This window comes from Taeniopygia guttata, chromosome 4A (assembly GCF_048771995.1).
Source record: "Taeniopygia guttata chromosome 4A, bTaeGut7.mat, whole genome shotgun sequence".
In the NCBI taxonomy this organism is placed as follows: domain Eukaryota; kingdom Metazoa; phylum Chordata; class Aves; order Passeriformes; family Estrildidae; genus Taeniopygia; species Taeniopygia guttata.
In genome coordinates this window covers 6469269-6490361 of record NC_133029.1, presented here as the reverse complement: position 1 = coordinate 6490361, position 21093 = coordinate 6469269, and the positions used below count along the sequence as shown (strand labels likewise).

Here is a 21093-nt window from a genome sequence, read left to right as displayed (position 1 = left end):
GGATATCGATACTAGATCAATATCCATATTTTTTTAATAAATCAGCATCCCACGGTTCCTATGAGAGCGCTGTGCTGTTGCGGGGAGCTCTGCTGGTTGGGGTTCTCCCCCCACGGATGGTGCAGTGACCCTGGGAGGAGCTCCCCACCTCCAGCTGCTCCCCGGGCAGGAGCGGTGCTCTGGGCTGGACTAAGTTGTTTTTTTTGTTTGTGTTTTTTTTGCCATGCACCTCCCTGCTATAAGCGTGGAAGCCGCGTCTGTCCCGCGGGACACCCCAGCGCAGCCCGGCCCGAAGCAGCGCCCGGTCCATCCCTCCCTCCCCCGGCAGCGCCCCGGGCTCGGCTCTGCTCTGCTCTGCTCTGCCCTCCTCTCCTCTCCGCAGGCAGTAAGCACATCCCTCCCGCTGCCTCTCGAGCATCGGCTCCTCGAGCAGGGCAGGAGCGTTCCAGCATCCCACGCTTCGCAGATCTGTGGATTTCAGGGCTGGTGTTTGGTCTTTTCCCTGCCTTGTGACTGCTCTGCCGGAGAAGGGTTTGTGGGAGCTGGGATGGGGAGTGGGAAGCCTGTGGGTGTGTGATGTACTTCTGGAACACTTCAGCAGGCAATTTCTCCATAGTTTGCTGAGTTAACCTCAGAAACTGCTTGTTTTATGGGTTGTTTTGGAAATGGAATTTATCTACATTCTGGCTTCTGATTTCTCTTGCATCCTCTTTTTCTGATATGCATATTGCCTCCTGGAAGGTGGTTGTTTTGAACACTGGGGTATAACTATAACTTTTCTCTTTGCCTCCAAGTTGAACTGGGAGCATTTGCAGTGGTACTGAGTTGTGTAAGAGCTGCCAGCTCTGTGCTTTCCTGGGCAGGTGATCAGATGTGCCTCTTTAAGTTTTTTAAAGAGAACTGGGGATGAAATAACTAAAGCAGAGACTGTTTTTTGGGGTCTCAGGTGATGTGAGGAACAATCCTGGGACAGTAACAGGATTGGGGTTTTGGGAATGCAGGTTTTTACCTAATAATTATCACACTTTCCTCTTTCTGTATTACGGAATATCAGGCAGTTGCAGAGTTCTGCAGCTGCACCCATGTGAATGCAAACACCTTTAGCTTTGTACAAATGCTGCATCCCTGTATCAATATAGATTTGGGTAGTCACTTGCATGAGTGAAGTTGTATTTGCCCATGTGTTTGCAATCTGGGTGTTTCTGTAATTAATCTTTTCTTTAGTAATTGGTCAAAAGATAAGTTAATGCATGAGGCTCTGGTCCAGTTCATGTTGTGTAAGCAGGAGCCTGTCTGTGGTTGAGAATGGGATGTGACTATTTTTTAAACCACTGAAATCTAGCATGTGAAATGAGAAAAACTGTACAAACAATCCACCTACCAAATAGCCTTTTACCCTCTTTTGAGAGGAAGAGTGTTTTTTAAAAACAACAACAAAAAAACTTCCGAAAGGAAACTGATTAAATTCTTAAGCCATGATGTACAATGCAAATAGCTGATCAAGCAACCAAATATGGATTTGAAACTTCAACTTTCTTTTGTAATGATAAAAGCACCCACATACTTCAGTGACAACACCCTTTTCTTCTTTTTACCAAACACAGCATTCTTGAATACAAACCAGTTCCTAACTTTTCCTTAAGGAGCTCAGTATATAAAAATTCCTTCTTGACTAATACCTAAAAGAAAAATGTGGGTAGGTGTTTCAGAGCTGGCACCACAAGTGCAAAAAACCCCAAACCCCTCCAGATCTCAGTGTAGCAGTAAGCCCTTTGCTCAGATTTTGGACTGTGGCTCTGAGTTCAGGGCTGGGATTTTACAGCTGGTTTCTGATGTGCACTGAGGAATTTTGGCTGGGGAGGGTTTTTAGGATTGGGCCCTTGAACTGATTCTAACAGAAGTTATTCCCTGCTGTGAGCAATGGCTTGTCTCCCTGTATGTTGGTATAATTCTCTGCTTGGATGTAAGCAATGGCAGCTGTTCAAAAGGAGGCAATGTTTAGGGTACTCAAACAGTTGAAAATAAACACTATCCTGCCCATCTTGGCTGCCCTTTATTTCGGAAGCAGCTTTTCCATCGAGCTGCAGTGTGAATGGAAAATCCAGATATATGGCAGGAAGCAGCTGGGGGAGCCCAGTCAGGTCCCTGCTGATGGCTGTGGATAGGGAGTGATGCTGGAGGATGCCCTTCATCTGTAATCTAAATCCTTATCACATGAATGTGGTTTGCAGTCCACACCCACTGCACTAGGATGTAACAAATCTTTAAGGAACTGACCTCCTTGCCCCAAGAAGCAACTTAACTTCCTTTTGTATCACAGAACAGTTTGGTTGGAAGGGACCTTTAAAGGCAAATTAGTCCACCGGGACATCTTCAAGTAGGCCAGGTTGCTCAGAGCCCTGTCCAGCCTGGCCTTGAACACTTCAGGGATGGGGCACCTACCACCTCTCTGGGCAATCTGTGCCAGTGCTTCACTGGTTTTTCCAGTGTAAAAATCTCTTTCCTTGTATCTAGTCTAAATCTAACCTGTTCCAGGTGAAAACCTTTGCCCTTGTCCTGTTGCAGCAGGCCTTGATTAGAAGTTTGTTCCCATCTTCCTTGTGACCCCCCCTTGAAGAACTGAGATACAAAACTGCAAAAAGACCTTCCCAGAGCCTTCCCTTCTCCAGGCTGAGCAATCCCAGCTCTCCCAGCCTGTCTCCAAAGCAGAGCTGCTCCATCCCTCAGAGCACATCATCCTTGTCTCCTCTGGATTCTCTCCTCATCCTTCTTGTGCTGGACCCCAGGGCTGCACACAGCTCTGCAGGTGAGCAGAGGCAGATGTGAGCTGGGAATAATACTGTCCCCTCAGCAGTAGCCTGGGTGAAATATGTTCTTTTAAGTTTATTCACCAGCCAGTGGAAGCACTGGGGGATTTGGGTAGAAAATTCCTCTGATCTTTGCTGATGGGACAAGGATCACACAAGTCTGTGTTTAAAATTTCCCTTTTTGTGGTGCTGCTTAGCCCTGAAGTCCCAGGGGCATTAAATGTAGCAAGAAAAGCCTCACCACCAGCAATGTGCAAAGTTTGCCCAGGCTTTGGATTGGTTTTGATTTGGTTGCTCCTAAATCAGAGCAGCTCCCTGGAGAGCCATGGGCAGGCTCTGGTGCCAGGCTTGCACAGGGATCACAGGGAGATGCAGATGTGTGGAGAGCTGAGCCAAGCAGTCCATGCCTGCCTGTCACCCTCGTGGTCCCCAGCCACTGTCACATTGTGCCCTGCTGGTAGGAGAGCAAAGGTAGCAAAGCTGAGATTTCAGATTCAATTCTTTACCTTGGGTAGGGTGGACTCACTTTTGCTTGAAAAGATAATGAAAATCATGTATATGCAATAAACCTTTCCAGAACTGACCTGTGATTTTATAAAAAAAATGCATTGTAAGTCAAAATACTATAGCTTGATTCATTGAGATCTCTTTTTATTTCACTTCTGTTATAGAAATGCACACAGGGAAAGTAACAAAGCAGAAATGTCTGAGATCAGTCATTTCGTGTCTGATTTTGGCAGAGGGAGTGTGGGAGGAAGAAAGAGATCTCGTATTTCACTTAGATACTCTGTTTAGAGAGGAGTTTTAAGCAGATGGCTCTTGAGACTCTGTGACTCTAAAGAATTAAATGCTATTTAGTTAAATGCATGTTTCCACTTCTGCAGTGTGGTTTTGGAAGGACTGTGCCATATATTCTGGCACAGAATATATTCTGACATATATTCTGGATGCTCCCTCTTCTGCTTCTCCAGCTTTTTCATCTCCATCAGAATGGATGGGAAATAGGGTCTGTGTCCAATGGCAAGACAGGGCTAAAATTACATTTAAAGCTTTGGAGACAATCAAAGTAGAGCAAGAACTGCATTATAGCCATGCTGGAATGGTATAGACAGGGTTGGAAGCACTCTTTCAAAAAAAGGCTGAGCTAGAGTTCCCTGGAAGAAGTTGGAGAGCCAGGGCAGGGTTCCTGGCAGTTCCTGGAGCTGCAATCCAGGGTGGAAGGGCAACTATTTTGCTGTGTGCCTGACTGGAAACCTTCAGGCAGAGTTACAATTTTGGTTTGGATGCTGTTACAGAGTTGCATTATTTTTGTAAATAAGAAATTCAAACCCTCTTGACTTTGGACTGATGTTTTCAGAAGACCCACTTGTTCCACAGATGTTCCTCATCTCTTTTCTGTTCCTTGAGGTGACCCCAATGATTGGTGTTGTTTGGATGCATCCCTCCTGCAGAGCTGTCTGTGGTGTGAGCTGGCAGCCAAGGGTCAGAACTGTGAGGGATTGAAGGTGGTGGGACACAGCTGAATCTGTTGGGGTCAAATACAGAATGCCACTTGTCACCCAGACATCTAATGGAGAGCAGGGGAAACCTATTCCAGCTGGGAAGAATTACTGCAGGGCAGCATTTTGGCTTACTCATTTCTAATCCCCTTCCACCCCTGGAAAGGGGTCATGAGCAGAGTGGAAAAGAGGAGACTAAAATCTGCCTCACAGATTTATGATGCTTTGACATATGAGGGAGCTTCAAATCAAATACTGTCTGGCTCCAGTGGTGTCTGTCTGCTGAAATGATGGGTTTAAAAGACTCCTGTTCACAAGGAATTGTGTGTGCTCGATATGCCAAGGGACTCCTGGTGCAGGGATCTATAGTCCACCTATTTTGCTTCAAGGTCCCTTCAGCACTGCAGCAGCTGTCCCAGAGTGTGAGGGCTCTTGTGTTACACCAACTCTCAGCTGCAGAGGAGTTCAGAGCTTCTGGCAGAGCAAGAATTGCTCTTGCTGTTTTGCTTGGACAGAGCAAAAAATCCACTCAATCCTCCAAAACTCTCTCATATGAACAAGAGTGATGGACTTCCTTTTCTTCTTGTGCTAAGAAAAATAGAAATGGTTCATCACACTAAAGCCACGACTGGTCCAGCCCACAGTGGTTGTTAGTTGACTTTCCTGCAGGGAGTTGGCTCCCAGCTCTTCCTCAGAGCCTTCACATGGGAATATTCAGTTTTCATGTGCTTCTAGTGGTGTCTGACCAAAGATTCCCTTAACTATGACACGACCCTAAATACAGTCCCCGCACTGCTGGAGTCTGCTGGGGTGGGAAAAAATTATGTCCTCTCTTCTAAAGAAATGCCCCAAGATTGAGGCATTTGCCCCAGATGAGAACCATCTGGACTTGGCAGGCTGCTCCCAAGGCATTTGCTGCTTGTTTACCTTGGGACTGGCTGCCCCTGGCAGTTGTTACCATCAGCCTTTCTTATCTGTTCTTTTCTATAATAAACACTGGAGCAAAGGTTTGGAATTAGTCACTTCTGAGGCACTGCCTGCCTCCCTTTCCAGCTTCTGTCTTATCGTCTGGTTTTTGCACTTCATTCTGTGCCGCTTGGTTTTCCCCTCATTTCATTGCACGGAGATAGCAAAGAGCTCTTTAAAATTCCTGGTAGGTGTGTCATTCCCAGGGCTGCAGCATCCCAGGAAACTGCTGCCTTGGGACAGCTGGGTGCTTTTGCTGTGTGCTACAGAGATTTTTCTGGCTTGATTTACTTCATCCAGTGGATGAGTTTGATGAGTTTCTGACTGAGGCTTGCTCAGTTCAAGAGCCCACAGTGGCAGTGTCAGGATCTCAAGAGCATTCCAGTGGCCTGGCACTGTGTCCTGCTCTTTGGTACAGCATTAACCACAGAGCACCCGGTGGTTTCAGGGAATGCAAACACAGACAGCACCTCCAGAACACAGGTGTGTGGTCCTCATCTCGATTGAGTAATTTGAGATTGTAATCTGGAGACTGAGTGGCTTTGCTTCCACTCTACAAATTCCCTGGTGTTGTCCTGATGTGATCTTGCTCCTGACAGTACTGTGGAGAGGCACTGATGAACAGCCCAGGGTACAAGGATTTCCCTCTCACTCTCTCTGGTCTCATCTCACATTAAATACCCAGAGCTATGTATTTCACTCAACACAAGCAAATGCAGTTTCTTGTCTGTCCTCGCTCTGCCCATTGAAAAGCAGTCCTGCTCCCCCAGGCACAGCCTGCCAGGTGAATGCATTTGATGTATAATTTATTTTAGTGCCTCTGGAAATGGCCAGGATAGGATCAGGATTGGAGAGCAGCCCACGTTCACCTCACAGCAGCACAAAGGCACCTGGTGGGGATGCAAATCTGTTCAATTCTGTCTGGATTTGCTTTGGTGGATGCTAGAACATGTAATCCACCCCTTGCCATATTCCTTTCTCTCTTATGCCATTATCACCTTAATGATTTATAACCAAAGGTGGAAACTTCAATTCTGGATCTGTCCCTGTGGTAGGATGGGTTTCTTGCAGTGGGTGGGGGACACACCATTCCTGTTTGGGGAAAGATTTGCTGATTTTTGGCTGGAGAGGATTGCAAACAGCATCCCTGTGGTGACTGTGATGTGCTGGAGAGGCTGTAGCACTGGTTTGGGCTGGCAGGGGGCTGCCCTAAAGGCTCACCTGTGGTGTGTGTGAGTGAAAGCCGTGCCTCACAGCTCCTTTCCTCAGTCCCAGTCGCTGGGGTGAGCCCGAGGGCGGCTCTCCCTCCTCCCTGCAGAGCATCTCCTGCCCTCCCTGCTCTCCCCCAGCCCCTGCTCCAGTGCGGGAAATCTCTGCGTGCTCCCCCAGACACTGAACCAAACAACCAACAAATCCCTTATAAACGAGGAGTAAGTTGTTTTGGTTACCAGGGAGATTGCCAAGTGCAAATTCAACCTGAAATAGCGATGAGCTCATCCCTGGAGCAGCCGGGGGGAAGGGGAGCCAGCGCCAGGAATGCTGGCTGCTCCTCGGATATTTGGATGCTGTGTGAGCTGTTTTGCCAAACAGCTTTTGCCTTATAAATGAGATCGTGCAGGGGATGGTGCATGAAGCTGGCTGCTGAGATTGGGCTTTTACAATTCCTGGAAGTGTGGCAATGAAATTCCTGGTGGGACTGTGGGCTGGAGAGCCTTGGGGGTGGGTTCAGGTGCTGCAAAGGTGGCCTTCTCTGCCATCTCCCCTATCCTGGAAACTTCTCCCTGTGAAAGGATTGTGGGGAAGCTGAGGTGCTTGATTTGTAGGTAAGGGCTGGTTCTAAGCAGCTGATTAGGCAGGAGTACAGACAGACCAAGCCTCTCCCTGCTGCTGCTCCAGGGGCTGGAGCAAGGGCTTGGAAAAACCTCATCCTCTTCTGCAATATACCTGGGGCAGGAGATTGAAAATTTGGACTCTGGCATTATTTTGCCCTCAAGTGTCCCCAGTTTAAGCAGGTCAGGACTGGAGTTTTGGAGTCACCTGCTGCCAGGGCACTGTGGGAACAGAGATGTCATTTCTGGGATGGTGGAGGGGGCTCTTGTGCAGTACCAGCTGTGCCTGAGAAAGGCAGGATAAGGAGGCTGAGCTGAACTCAGCCTCTTGGCAGCCCAGGAAGGGCTCCTGTATCATCCTGCACCTTCCTCAGTTAAGACAGAGATGTTTCCAGACGCACTTCACTCAATGGACTTGTATTTTCTGAAGAAGTACAACTTGTAACTGAAAATCTCTGTCTGTAGGAGAAGTACTGTCTGTCCCTCTGCACCATGGTGCTGCAGGGGAGAGGCTGACAAGGCTGTGGCAGTGGTCTCTGCTTGGGTTTTGCTCCCTGTTGCTGAACTATCAAATACATGAAGTTGTGTAGAAATACATGAGAACATCACCTGTCTTGATGAAGCAGTGCCTGAGCCCCTTACCAGAGGCCCACTGATGGATTTCAGCAAATCTTTTTAGGTATAATTACCAGTGAGTGAAAAGAGGGAACAATTATCAACAGCATAAATACAAACAAAAGCTGAGCCCATGAAAAGTGATCTGTGAACCTACTCACATGATGAAAAATCATGATCCCTTTTTTGGATTAGCTTCATAGCTTTCTGAAACAAGGGCTGGAGGTTGCATCTATAAAAAGAGATTGGTTTCAGTAGGGGCATTTTAGAAGTCTTTTATTATAATTTTACAATCATGAGAGAGCTGTAAATTATGTGTTCTTGCAAGTCCCTTCCAGGGCTGTGGGTGGATTTTTTCTAGCTCCTTTCTGGAGCCATGTGGGAAATGCTTTGGTGACACGACCAAGCTCCTCAGCATCACAGGCAGCTCTCAGTGCCACCAGTGCATTCAGCCATCAGCTTCAGGGAGAGGCTTCAGGAAAACCTGGCTCTTGGGCAGCCTGGCATTTTAAAGAAGGTGATTTTCACAGCTGAGTGAGATCTGGGTGAGACAGACAGGAGTTCACCTTTTATAGCTCAAGGTGGGCAGTGCTCTGGCCCAGGGGCTGGACTTGAGTCCATGTGGCCCTGCTGCATAGCGCAGCCCTGTGCCCCCCTCCGCGACCCCAAACTGCCAGAGGTGAGCTGGGCAGGATGATAAACAACTTTAAAACCTACAAATGCCACCTGGAGCATTTTATCTTGTGTTTTCAGCATCTCTTTGGAGATGAGACACTGCTTGTCTCATGTGACTTTTTTGCATGCAGTATCTGATGTTCCTTTGTGTCACCTCTTTTCTGTGGGGTGCAGCACTGCATGTTAACATTTGGGAGCAGGACAGGCATCCCTTCAGGTCTTCCTGTGTCCTCCCCCAGTGTTTCACCTTCTTGGTATCAAGGTGTGTTTGCCTTTTGGCTGTCTCTGGATGACTAAACCTGCTGCTGTTCTTTGCAGATCCAGAACTAAACCTAACCTTGCTCAGCCCTGGCACAAAGCAGACAAGGCTTCCTGCCAGGCTTCCTTCTAGCACAACTGAGAGTTTGTTTCAAGGGACATAACTTTACCAAAGGGACAGCAGAGTCCTTGCTATTGCAGGAAAACTCTCCATGATTTGGAAGCCTCACCCTTTCCCCATTGTCCTGCAGCATTCCCAGAGGAACGTGGTGCTTGTGGGCTCTCATGAAATGTGGTTGCACAAGCTGGTTTTAAAGGAAAGCAAACCACTGTTTCACATCTGGTTGAGCTTTTTGACAGTTTTCTCTGGCATTTGTGTGCAATTAGCACTGCTTTTCTGTCACATGGAGCCCATCCTCTAATGGCTGGATGTGGGCAGTAGCTGCAGAGCTTGCAGTGGTTGTGTTGAGAAAGGCTGGCTCTCTTTGCAGACTGTTGCTCGTTGTCCCTGAATTTATTGTCTCTCTGCTACTTGAGAAAGAAAACAAAATAATTTTTTGGGCCTGAATCCAGCCCCAGAGCAGGGGATGGCTTAATCAAACACAGAAACACTTTTACCAGCTCCAGTTCATTTATTTCTATGTTTAAAATCAAACACTTTTAAATATCTCACTTTTCTTTTTCCAAAGTTTGTGTTGAATGAATGTACCCGCTCACAGACTTTGCCCATTGCTCCAAGAGTCAGCACTGGTGGAAATGCTGTAGCATGCAGAGCTGCTGTGGGACTCTTGGAGGAGCATGGCAGAGGGGAAGAGCCCTTCCCTCACCTCTGAATGCCCTGGCTTGGCAGAGGGGGAATGAAGGTATTAAATTTAGCAGTTTCAGTAGCCTCACCCCCTCGCCCTCCTTTGGCCTCAGCTGTCTCTTACCAAGTACTGATCTTAACGTTTCCAAGACACTAAAGGAACTCAAATTTTGCTAGGTTACCAAAAAACTAGAGTGGGAGTATGCTGGGGAGAAGAATTCCCCTGCTTCCCTCTCCAAAACAGCTCTAGCCTGCAGATGATGACACTCAGCTGGGATACCAAAACCAGGGCAGGGCTCTGAAAACCATTCTGGGCTCAGACTCTGGTTTTGGCTAAAATTGAAGCCTAACCCTGATGAAAGATTTAAATAGATAAGTTCCTTTTTTTTTTTTAAGATTTGAACCTGTGTTTTCTAACCGACCCCACAGGTAAAGCTTTCCTGTGCAGTCCTTGCCCAGCTCTGATCTGACATATTTCCAGAGAGATTCAGGATCCTTATCACTTTATGAAAAATGAGATTTACATTCCTGTATCACACAGGCACTTTGAAAATATTATCCCTGACTCCAGATAAATGGCTCATACATTTTAATGCTGCTATTAGAAGTTGAATTGGCAACATTTATCCTCAGTAGAAATTGCTCTGCAGCTCAGGGGAAAATGTACAGAGAGCATTGGTGGAGACTTCAGAGAGCTCTTGTCATCTTGAGATGTGTGTGCTACTGGTGCAATGTGTCTGCTGAATGAGAAGAGCAAGGTTTGATATGTGCCAGGGAAAGGGGAAAGCACAAGTTCATGGGCTGAGACAGCAGTGGGGCTTAAAACATCCCAAAGATCTTCTGGGCTGAAAGGGGGAGCAAAGTGGTGGGGAAACATGGGCTGCTCTGGCTCGTGTGTCCCAGGGTGATGTGGAGATGTTGCACACAGGTGCTTTATTTGCTGTCTTAGTAAGTGTAGAGAAAGTGAGCTGATGAGTGCTGCATTAAGCTGGCAGGTGAGTGAAGTGCTGCAGAGGTGCTCAGGCTGGTGACAGAAGCAGCAAGGAAGTGCAACAAAGAAACCCACTCAAAACAGTTTATTTTAGAACAAAGTCTTTTTAATGGTGAATAAACTTGCAAGAACTGGCTGGTCTCTGCTCCTCTCAGGCGATGTGGCCTTTCAGGAGCACTTCACCTTGGGCTGCAGGACATCAAGTCTGCAGCCTCTGGGCTGGGAGCTCCTGCTCCTGAGAGTGGAGGGAGGAGGAAGGACACAACCTCCAAAATACTCCATGTGGTACCAAAGAAGCACTTGTGAATCTGAAGCCACTCCAAGGTGAAATTTCCACTTCTGCCCTTGTTGTGCAATGTGGCCCAGCCTGGGCCAGCCTTTGTGGTGGGTGTTGGGGTGCCAGGAGGTTGACTTCTTCTTCCATTTTAAGCTGCACTTATCTGAAGCTGGAAGTTAAACCTTCCTAAAGTAGAGTTTTATGAAAATAACTCTTGTGACTAATCCAACCCCTTAGGCCTGGCTGGAGGAGACTGTGCAGCTTTGTTTTTGCTTGTAAAGAATGCTCAGCATATGTCCTGACAATTAGTCAGAGTGCCCAAAAATACCCATCAGCCCTGCAAACTGATCCCCTTCAGCTCCTGGAGCTGAGACAGACACAGGGTTATGCACTGTGGGGCTTTGGGAGAGGTTATTTTTAAAGTGGCCACATAAGAGGGGTGATCTGGTCCTTTCAGCCACCAGCTCTGGCTAACAACTGAGGGTGCAGACAGCCAAATGTTAATCTTGCTCGAGGCGACTGTCCTGCCCAGGGTATTGGGCTGCTTCTGCTGCTAAAGCATGTGCCAGTGCTGGCTCTGTCAGCTCTAAATCAGTGCTGAGGGCATGGCCCTGTGGCCTGTGCCAAGTTTGGGCAGCGCTTTGATGGTGTGCTGGATGCCAGGGAGTCTTCCCTACTGGCATGCCAAAGCTTGGAAGGGCACGTCCTCATCAAAGATGTGGCCTGTCTTCCCCCTTAGCCAGGCAGCCCTTTCCTGAGGGATTTTTATTTGCCCTTCTCTGACCACCTGAGCTGAAGTTTTCTATCCTCAGTGTCTCTCACATGCTGAATTTCTGGAGAATGTTTTGCCAGAATCACAGTCCATCCACAAACAGCTCTTTCTTCTCCTCCCTTGAAAATCATTATCTTAAGTGAAAATACCAAGGCTCCTTGGGGCCAGCAAGTGTGGGGATTTGGTTTGGTCCCTGTTCTGGGCAGGCAGAGGATGGAGGTCTGCAGAACCATCAGCTTCCTGAGAACGTGGTATTTTGCTAGAAAACATCACATGGAAAGCATTCCCAGGCTTTGGAGTAAGAGCTTGGGCAGAGCCTGCAGCATCCACCTTGTGAGTCTTCCTTGCTGCCAGGTCCTTTTGGATGAGCACAGGAGGGTGTCAGGGGATGCTGGAGAGCATGTGTGTTGTAGCTGATGTGTGGGAAGCTGCTAATCTCTGACTCCTAGTGGGTAGATTTCCAAGGAATGACCCAACTTTCAAGCAGTGAAGCAAACCAGTAGCTGAACTTCCTTCCATGAGCTGTTTGACCTCACTGAGCCAGGGCACTGCCCAGCCAGCTGCTGTGCCCATGAGAAGGAACTGGGAGCTTAGAAGTGCAGAGAGCCTGGTGGACACTGAAATATTATTTCAGTGATGGCTCACTCTCTGCTTGGTGAAACCCTGACATGAGCATTTATTGTGTGGGTATGGCAGGATTATATTGCTGTGCCTGTTCCTCACACCTCATCTGTCCTGGGAAAGACTGCTGTGCTGCCTGGCTGGCTCACTGTGGGATTTATTTGATGGGGACTTGAGTTACTTTTCTCAGCTCTGAGGCCAGGGCTAAGCCACCAGGGGAAAGCCGTGACTGGCAAATATCTGGCTCCACTGGTCATTCCCCTGCCCATGAGTGCAACTAAACTTGAACAAAGAAAGACCTAAAGTTGGCCAAGATGGCCCTAAGGAGCTCCACTGCCCTAAGTGTGAAGCTTTTGGGTCATAGGCTGGGGAATAACTGAGGTGGGGTGTAGCTGGTTGGCCCCATGGCTCCTCCCAGGACACATCCCCTGGCAGAAGGGACAGAGAGTCATCACAGTGCTGGGTGGGTCTGTGGGTGACACAGTTGTAGGGCTGCTGGGGAGGAAGAGGTAAATGAAGTATTGAAGATTTTTAGCCCAATTATGAACCTGCTGCTCTTATGAGATTTCTGAATCAGACCAGTCCTGGCAGTACATGTGGCCCTGTCTCCCATGAGGAGTTGAGGAAGTTTTGTCTCCTCTCAGGGTTGTATGACCTTCATGGACATGTTCACTCCTGTGGTCTTCACCTTGCAGTCCATGAAGGGGGCTCAGCCCACTGCCTGCACACTCACAGCAGAAGGACTTGGCAGACAGAGCTGGGAAGAGAAACACAGCTCACGTTTAAGCAAGTGCATCTAAAGACTAAGACATCTGTCTTTCTAAGATATTTAAAAAAAAATCTTCAGTCTTTTGGGGCTGTCCCTTTTTGAGTTTGTACTGAAGGTCTAAATCTAACTGCTGGGACTACAGCAGGCACTCAGCATCCTTGGTGCTGGGAGATGCAGCCTTGGCATCTTATCTGCAATGCAAGAAAGAGGAGGAGGGATAGGAGGAAATTGACTTTATTTTGGAGTTGATTCAAAACCAGCTCTGCCCAGAACCTGCTGCAGCCTCTCCTCTCCCCAGTCTTCTCTGGAGCCTGGGGTTGCCATGGGGCTGTTTGATACCTGCATCCCATCACACTGTCATAGCCAGAATGGGGAACAGGAGCTGAACAAAGCTTTGGGACTACAAAGCAGCTCCTGATTTATGCACAGACACTCCCCCCAGGCCCCAGTGTCACTTGGCTCCCAGCAGCAGTGAGAGGTCTGCCTTGTCAGCAACAGGTGATGGGGAGAAGTGCCAGTCAGGAGCGTGTGTGGAGGGGAGCCACAGAGCAGATGGCAGCAGGGAAATAAATTTGGAGCTGCCATGGGAATGGTCCTGGAAACAGTCCAGCCTGTGGATGGAGGCAGATGGGGAAGGACTTGGTTTATATCTCTTCCTGGTTTTGCTTTTTTTCAGATGGGTTTATTTCCAGCTCTGTTATCTCTTGACCATTCCTTCCTATTACTACGCCCTTATCCCTTTTTTCTCCCTTTCTTATCCTGTCTTCTTTTCCGCCTTTTGTTTCTACTCACACTCTGTTTGAGCTCCTGGAGCTCCTGAATGTTGCCCACCCTGGGCCTGCTTCCTTATAAATCTATTCCCAGTTCTCCACCCCTACCTTCAGAGCTGGCCCAAAGAACTTCCTTTGGCACTGAAAGGCTCAGCTCGCTGCTGTGACCCAGCTCTGAGCTGGAGCTCAGCCTGGAAGAATCCTGCCTTTGCCAGGTCTTGCCACTTTCCTTCTCTACTATCCCTCTGAGCTGGTTCCCTGGGAGCACCAGGGGCTCACCTGGTACCTGGGGTGTTCATTCCCCTGTTCCTGCAGGGATGTCCTTGCTGGCTTTGCTCTGGATGTGGGCACAGCCCAGCTGTCTCTGCCTTGTGCTCCTGTGAGTGCCTGTGGGATGCTTCAGGGGTGCCGAGGCACAGCCTTGTGCACAGAGCTGGATTTGAGACTTCCAGAGCATTTTTGGGATATTTCACATCGAAACTGTCCAGTTTTGAAAGGACGAGGTGGAAAATTCCCTTTGTGGCTCAGGTGTGAGTGTGTCATGCAGGGTCTCTGGCTGGGGGCAGGGGCCATCGTGCCCTGGCAGTCCTGTCTGGATATCCAAGAGGCATATTGGATACTGAGTGCTTGGAGGGCTGGATCAGCTCCCAGTGCCAGTCCTTGTGCCAAACCTGTCCAGCATCTCTGTGGCACTGGGAGCTGCTGCCTCTTATGCCTCTCTGATGGATCAGATACAGCTGCAAAGATCTTTTCCTTGGAGAGAGCTGTATCTGTGTCCTCTCTTCTCTCAAACTCAACTCTCCTATTGGTGGTCTAAATGCAAACTTTGTTTTTATACTAAAACAAAGAACTGATTTTAAAAACGGTTTTATTTCTGCCTCAGAAGAGCCAAGGAAGTTTATAGTTGAGAGCTGTTGGGCAGGAGTGCTTTTCTGTGGGAAGACACACACATGCAACCTGAGACATATAAAATAAAATAAAATAAAAATTGATCTGCCCTCAGGACAGGAAGGGCAGGGAGCACTGTGGGACTCTCATTTTCTGGGGAGCCTGGTGAATGGCAGTGTGCTCTTCTGTGCAGGTGCACTGTGCATTGCCAGCAGCATGTATGGAAGCAGGAGGCACAGCATTACTTTAGGAGGTGCACAGGTGCTCTGCTGCTGGTATTTACTGCTGCTTTCTTTGATGATGGTGACTAATAGTTCATCAATGCCTGGCTTAGAGCAGATCTCTTTAGGAGTTTCTGCCTGTTGAATGACAGCAGGATGTGTGAGCAAGCTGAGAGACCCAGACCTTTTCTGGCAGGATTCTTGGGGCAAGGAAATACTCTGGAAATCAGAACGTGAATCATTTGTTTATCCGAGTGGATGACACTATGCCCCAGCCATGCTGCTCTGCAGTCGGACCCGCTGGGTGGGATCAGTGTGTCCAGGGCAGCTCCCTGGAAAACCTACAGGACAGGTTTAATGTTAAAAACATGACATCCCAAGCCTGCTGTGCCCTGCTGTGCACTCCCTGGTGTATTGGTAGCACTCTTCCCTCTGGGACCTGTGGGTGCCTGGTGCACAGACAAGGGCTCAGGCAGGGCTGGCACAGCTCCATTCTGGGGCACCCTCTCTTTCCTGGAGGTGTCTGCTTCTTGACACGTTTCATGGGGCATTGATGTCTCTCCTTGGCACTTGTGCTACACCTGCACCACCTCTGTGTTTAATCACCGGGGCTTGTGTGGATGAGGAGAGTCTTGGGCAGGAAAAGTGAGTTGTCCAAAGTTATCTGGCTAAAACCAGGCAAGAAACCAAGAGCAGCAGTAAGGTTGTTCCATTCCTGTTGCTGGACCAGGAGACCAGAGATTCAAACAAAATGGCCTTTAATTAAAGTCTGCTCTGGGGGATCAGCAGGGGCTTTGCAGACTAAGCTGTACCAGGAGCCCCATAGGCATCCACACGTCTGGGTCTCCCTGCTGTTTCTTAGCCAAACTTTTCCCCTCTCCTCTCTCCTCCAGCCCAAGCCTGTTGTGGTGCTGTGGACACACGTGTGTTTGTGCACATGAAATGACATCCAAGTGTCCATCCCTGCTCTCCACAGCCCTCTGCAGCTGCCAAACTGCTGCTGGTTGCAGCCACCTCCGCTCGGGGTGTGGCAGCCGCTGGCACCGCGCAGAGACTCTGCTCCATCAGCCAGGATGGGAGCCAAGGCTTCTGATGGAAATACCTGGGCATTCTGGGGAAAGCAGGAAATGACAGCTGGGTGGGAGGGTGCCAGAGCTTTGTGTAGGGAGCTAGAAAGGAATGAGAATGGTTAATGGTGCAAACTCTACGTGCATTGCCAAAAATGAACTCATGTCTGTAAATATTACACTGTGCGCAGCAAGATTAGAACAGGAAAATACCAGTTGTTAGGGTTCCTGTTGCCATCTGAATTATGCAAACAATTTGCTGGAGTTTATAGATGAGCTGGGGCAGAATAACATTGGGTTTTTCCTCGCCAAAGTGTTTCAGTGCATTAGTATTTTAGCATGTTTCCCAGCCTCAATCTGCTGCACCAGTGGATCCATGCTGTGCTCTTTGGGATGGCACGCTGTCAGGAGTGGCCTTTTCCAGGCCATCGTGGAAACTTGGAGATGTCAGGATGCTGGTGAGATGCTGAGTCTGGGCATGTGCTGCCTGGGGAGCTAAGATGGGTGTGAAGGCTCAGGGGCTCACCAAGGCCAGTGCTGAGGCTGGAGACTGCACGTGTGCGTGGCTGAGGAGCTCTTGGGAAGCAGAGACGTTCCTGGCTGTAGCAGGGCTGCTCTTCAGAGGCCAGACACCACCACGATGGGCTCCCTGGAAGGAATGATAAACATTGGCTCTTCCCAGTGGCTGTCAGGGAGGTTCAGTGACTTTCCCACGGCCGTGCAGTGCGTCAGTGGGAGGCAGGATTGGCAGCTGGGTGTCCCTGGCCCCTGGCCCTGAGTGTCCCTGGCAGTTGCATAACCCAGGGTGAGTGCGGGGCTGCGGAGCTGCTGCGGCCTGGGGGTCCCCACAGGAGTGACCCCGAGCCATGGCTCCCTCCCCTCCTGCTGTGACTTGGGTGGAAACAGGTTGGCTGGAGCCATGGAGCTGGGATCTTCCTGAGAGCTTTGGGAATACCTGAGTCAAGAGGACAGAGGCATGAGCCAGTGCCTCTAAAGCCATGCTAGGTTCTAGAGAAGCCCCATATCATGACACCCATCTTTCCAAGTGCTGCTCTTAAGGGATTGTTCCCTTTGAGCAGTTAATGCTGTGAGCTTCCTTAAGGAAAAAGCTGGGGTAGGACCAGGAATGGCAGTTTTACTGGCAGTGAAACTTCAGCATGACCTCCATGTTGACAGCAAGTCCGACCCATCCATGAATGTATGTGCTGGTGTTTCTGTGGGCTGTCAGCTGAGTCCCCTGGGGTACAGCCACATCCTTTCTGGGCCAGAAGACAGCTCCTTGCTGGCTACTGGGGCTGCAGCCCCCTGGCCCCCGCAGGGCTGCGATCACCTCTTCTCTTCAGCCATGGCAGAGCAGCATTCATGTTGGGTCTGTAATTTAGCTCAGGACTTTTACGAGACACAATCTCACTCTAAAGCCAAGGCCAAATAGTACCAGCATGGGGTCAAGTTCATGAGTTCATTCTGCCTTTGGGACTAATTTGGGTGCTGAGTAGCTGGGCAGGTATTTGACTGTTGCCTGCAGAGACCTAGAGGTCTCAGGATCCTATTCTTCTCCCTCAGATCACCTAAAATGGTAAGAATTTCCAAGGGGGATTAAGGTTGAGATCTCTGGGGAGGGGAGTGGACATCTGGTAGGAGTCCTGTCCATATTAATAGCCTCCGTTTAAATGTATGTTATCAAAAGGGGCAGCTCCTTATCAGCCTGTGAACTCCATTACCTGTGGGGCTGCTGGTGACTTTGGGCTGCTGGCCATGGCTTTCCACAGGCACACAGGTACAGTGGGTGTGCTGCCAGGGGTTGTGGGAGTACACCTGGTAAATGGGGAGGAAAGTTTTGCTAAAAGGCTCCTGTGCCAGAGAAATAACTTTGAATGCAGACTTAAACCTCAGCAGTCTGCAGCTGTAACTCCTGATGGCAAACGGGCTGATAACCAGTGCGAGACTGGTGCTGGAGCAGAGTGCTGGTGGTGGCCTCGTTTGTTTTGTGAAGTGCATTGGATTTAAAATGTTTTTGTATCTGCTGCTGTGGGAAGGCTGGGGGTTAGCTGTTATTTGAGCAAGACTTGGTGGAAATAGGGGACAACGCTCCTCCTTGCTGCAAGTTTATTGCAGTGAGCAGAGAAACCCAGAGCAGAGGGGAGACCAGTGTGTAAACCCAGATGGTTTTCTCTGCTCTGGTGGGAAGTTTGTGATTAGTCCCTCTTCTCTGTTTGTCTTTTAGTTCAGATGGGCTGACCCTTACTAGTGACAGGAAAACGTTAATTTTTCCATTAACACTGACAGGAATCTTGAGATCATATTTTACATGTCTGCATGGCATGCAGCTCTGTGGTGTCTTCTCATCCTGACTCATTCCTCTAGCCCTGCAGCTGAAGACAATCAGAAGCTCTTTGGGGATTTTGAAAGCCTATCTCACTCTTAGCAGCTGTTTTTGTGCATACCCAGGGTGTATTCACAGCACAGTGTTGGTGCCATTGCATCTCTTGGTGAGACACACCCCGAGGGTGGCTGTGCCTGGGGACAGGGTGTCAGTCTGGGGCACAGCTCCTGTGGGCACCGAACTCAGCTGCTGCACACCAGGAGCCAGGGGTGCTCATGAGACTTGGGAACAGAGCCCCCTCAAAGCTGGGCAGAAAAGGCACAGTTTGCTGCTCAGCTTCCTGCTCAACTTCCCAGGACGAGGGACACACGAGAGGCTGGTTGCACAGCATGTAACTGCTCAGGATTTGCTTGTGGGATGCACATACAGGTTATGCAGGGCACCACTGTGAGTAAAATCTGACTTCTGTGGTATCATTTGATGTAAGAAGATGTTTAACTGCAGCCCACAAGACTGAGCAGTGCTGTAGCATCCTTCCATTACACTCCCAGCTATATAATTTTTTTGTTTCTCATCTTCCTTAGGGGATGTCCCCTGGGGCAAGAACTCACAGACTTGATGCTGTGCTGTAATATAAAATGCTGCAGGGTGTTCTGAGCAGATGCTGAAGTTGGACTGCTGCTGCCAAACAGTCACAGGACAGTGCCTGATCCTGCAAACCACTGGGAACCCCAGGGCAGCCATGGGGATGTCACAGTGCCTGCTCAAGGTGGGGCTGGATCCTCCACAGCAGGAGGAAATCTCATTTTGGCACCTGGGAGCCCCTGGGTGTGAGAAGGGCATCCAGCTGCTGAGGTGGGGCAGACCAATGCTTAACTGGGAACATAATAGTGGAGTCTCTAAAACAAAACTTAATGCAGCCACAGAGTTAGTTACTGAACAGGATTTGTTTTTTTTTTTTTTTTTTTGAAAGGTTTGGACTTTGCTGCTTAAACTCTGCCTAAAGTGCTCAGCTTTACTTGAGGCAGTGGTACCTCATTAGCCTTCACTGAGGTCTGCACTGAGTGCCAAAGCAATCCCTGGGGAAAGCGTTTGCGGGGCTGGGCCAGTGATTTTTAATAGATGGCACGTCCCTACTTCCCTGGGGAACTGTGAAGATTTAGTAATGACTGGGATGTGCTCACACATGGTGGCAATAGGACTGTAGGGAATGTTATTGGCAACTGCCTGAGGAACTTGGAGCTGTTCTTGCTCTAAATAAAGAAGCTTTCATTTTATCAACAGATTAATTTTTGAATTATAGAGTATGAGACTCGCACGTGCCCCAGCCTAGCAGTGGGAGAGCACAGCTCTGGTATTTTCAAAAATACCAGAGCAAAAATGACCTATAAGAGATTTCTTTTCTTTCTTTCCTTGGGCTTTGCAAATGTTGGTTGCCCAGGGCATTGTGCCAGTGCAGTCCTGAGTGTCACTTTGCATTTGGGATTAACAGGACCCTTCTTTGAAGGGTTTCCCAGGTATTTATAGCAAACCATGCGACCTTGCATAGAGGAATGCTGAGAATAGTAACTCAGGTGACAGACCAGGGCTGCCAGGACTGATCTGAAACAGGCAGGTGTAGCCAGTGCCTGGCACTGTGGGGCTGTGTACTCAGTCTGCTGAGAAAAAATAAAACTAATGTGGAATCACAAAGCACTTTTTCTTCCATATGCAACTGTGTGTAGGGCAGAGGGTTAACAACTCCAACCTCATATTCTTTCTTAAGTGGCAGAATAATCTGTAAAGTGTAAGTACAGTTTCTCTGGTTGTGTTTAGAGAGTACACTTCAAGTTCTTCCTTGGTGGTTTATCACATTTAAACATATTCCCCAGAGACATCAACACATAGCCTGTGCTAAGTGCTTTGCTTATCAGCTGTGCTTCAGCTTCCTTCCCTGAATGCTTTGGTTCCATTTATTGTGCAAACCACTGTGATGCTGCTTTGGGTTTTTGGCTGAATTGGGATGAACCAGCCCAGGGTGATGCAGGAGCCCAGCGGGAGGCAGGGGATGTGTGGATGCAGCAGTTTTTGTGGGGTGCCACTTAGGTCTGTACCCTTTCCATCCAAAGCTGGCTGTGCTGCAGGGTGCAGATGTGGCCCTGACCCTCATTCAGCCCTGTGACTCTTTGGTGTCAGCACCCCTTGAGGTGTGTGGAAGCCCCTGAGGTTTGAGATCTCTGAAGGATGGAAGGTGTGGCTGTCCAGGGGCTGTTTTTGTGGAGCAGAAGATGCTTTCAGGGAACAAGTGGCGACCTGGCACCTCTGTGGTCAGGTAAATGTTAGGGTTGTATTCCAGTGGGTCTTTGTGCCAAATACCCTGATATCTGAGAAGGCCACTGGCCTGGCCTGCTGCCCTCCAGCTGTAGCCAAATCCATCAGGGAGCTGCATTTGGAGAACACCCTGCCAGGGCTGCTGGGACAGGGACACCTTGCTTAGACTGAGATTTGTTTCTGAAGTATGGCTGTATTCTTATTCTTATTGAGGGTTCTCTAGGCTATTTAAGGCTGGGCACATTCTGCATTTTCCCCTCCCCCAGTTGCCTGTGCTCACTGTTTTCACCTGCTTCTCTCCAGCAGACAATCCTGGCCACATGCCTGGGAGGGGGAATAGTTCCAGCCTGTCCATACTTTTCCTCTGCTTTCTAAATCCAGTTCTGTGGCCTCAGTGTCAGGCTGACCTGGGGTTTGGATCAGTGCATGTCCTCAGGGTGATTCTCCTGGGACTAAACAAGAGACACTCGACCAGGCTGTCACCTTGGAGATGCCAGTCTGGTGTAAAGGTGCAGCCACAGAAACTTGTGTTCAAGTGACATCCAAGCTAAAACATCTGCATGTACTGCTCTCATTTTCAGCACAGCAGTGTGAGAAGAAGCACAGAGGTTCAGTGCTCTGGGTTTTAGT

General features: G+C 48.9%; 1 protein-coding gene across 7 annotated transcripts in view; it reads left to right on the top strand.

The window, feature by feature from the left end:
- The first annotated feature begins 265 nt into the window (after window positions 1-265).
- FHL1 (four and a half LIM domains 1) overlaps window positions 266-21093 on the top strand; it is a 28521-nt gene continuing 7693 nt past the window's right edge. The window contains exon 1 of one of the 7 annotated variants that reach the window (XM_072929069.1): window positions 266-385. Coding sequence is in view for 2 of the 7 variants with exons in the window: in XM_030272513.4 (XP_030128373.4) it covers window positions 17505-17607 (103 nt within the window). In the remaining 5 variants the exon portion in view is untranslated. Of the gene's footprint in view, window positions 532-2565; window positions 2807-17489; window positions 17608-21093 lie in introns of those variants that run through there. The other 6 variants (XM_041716142.2, XM_072929067.1, XM_030272516.4 and 3 more) reach the window with 6 other exon arrangements.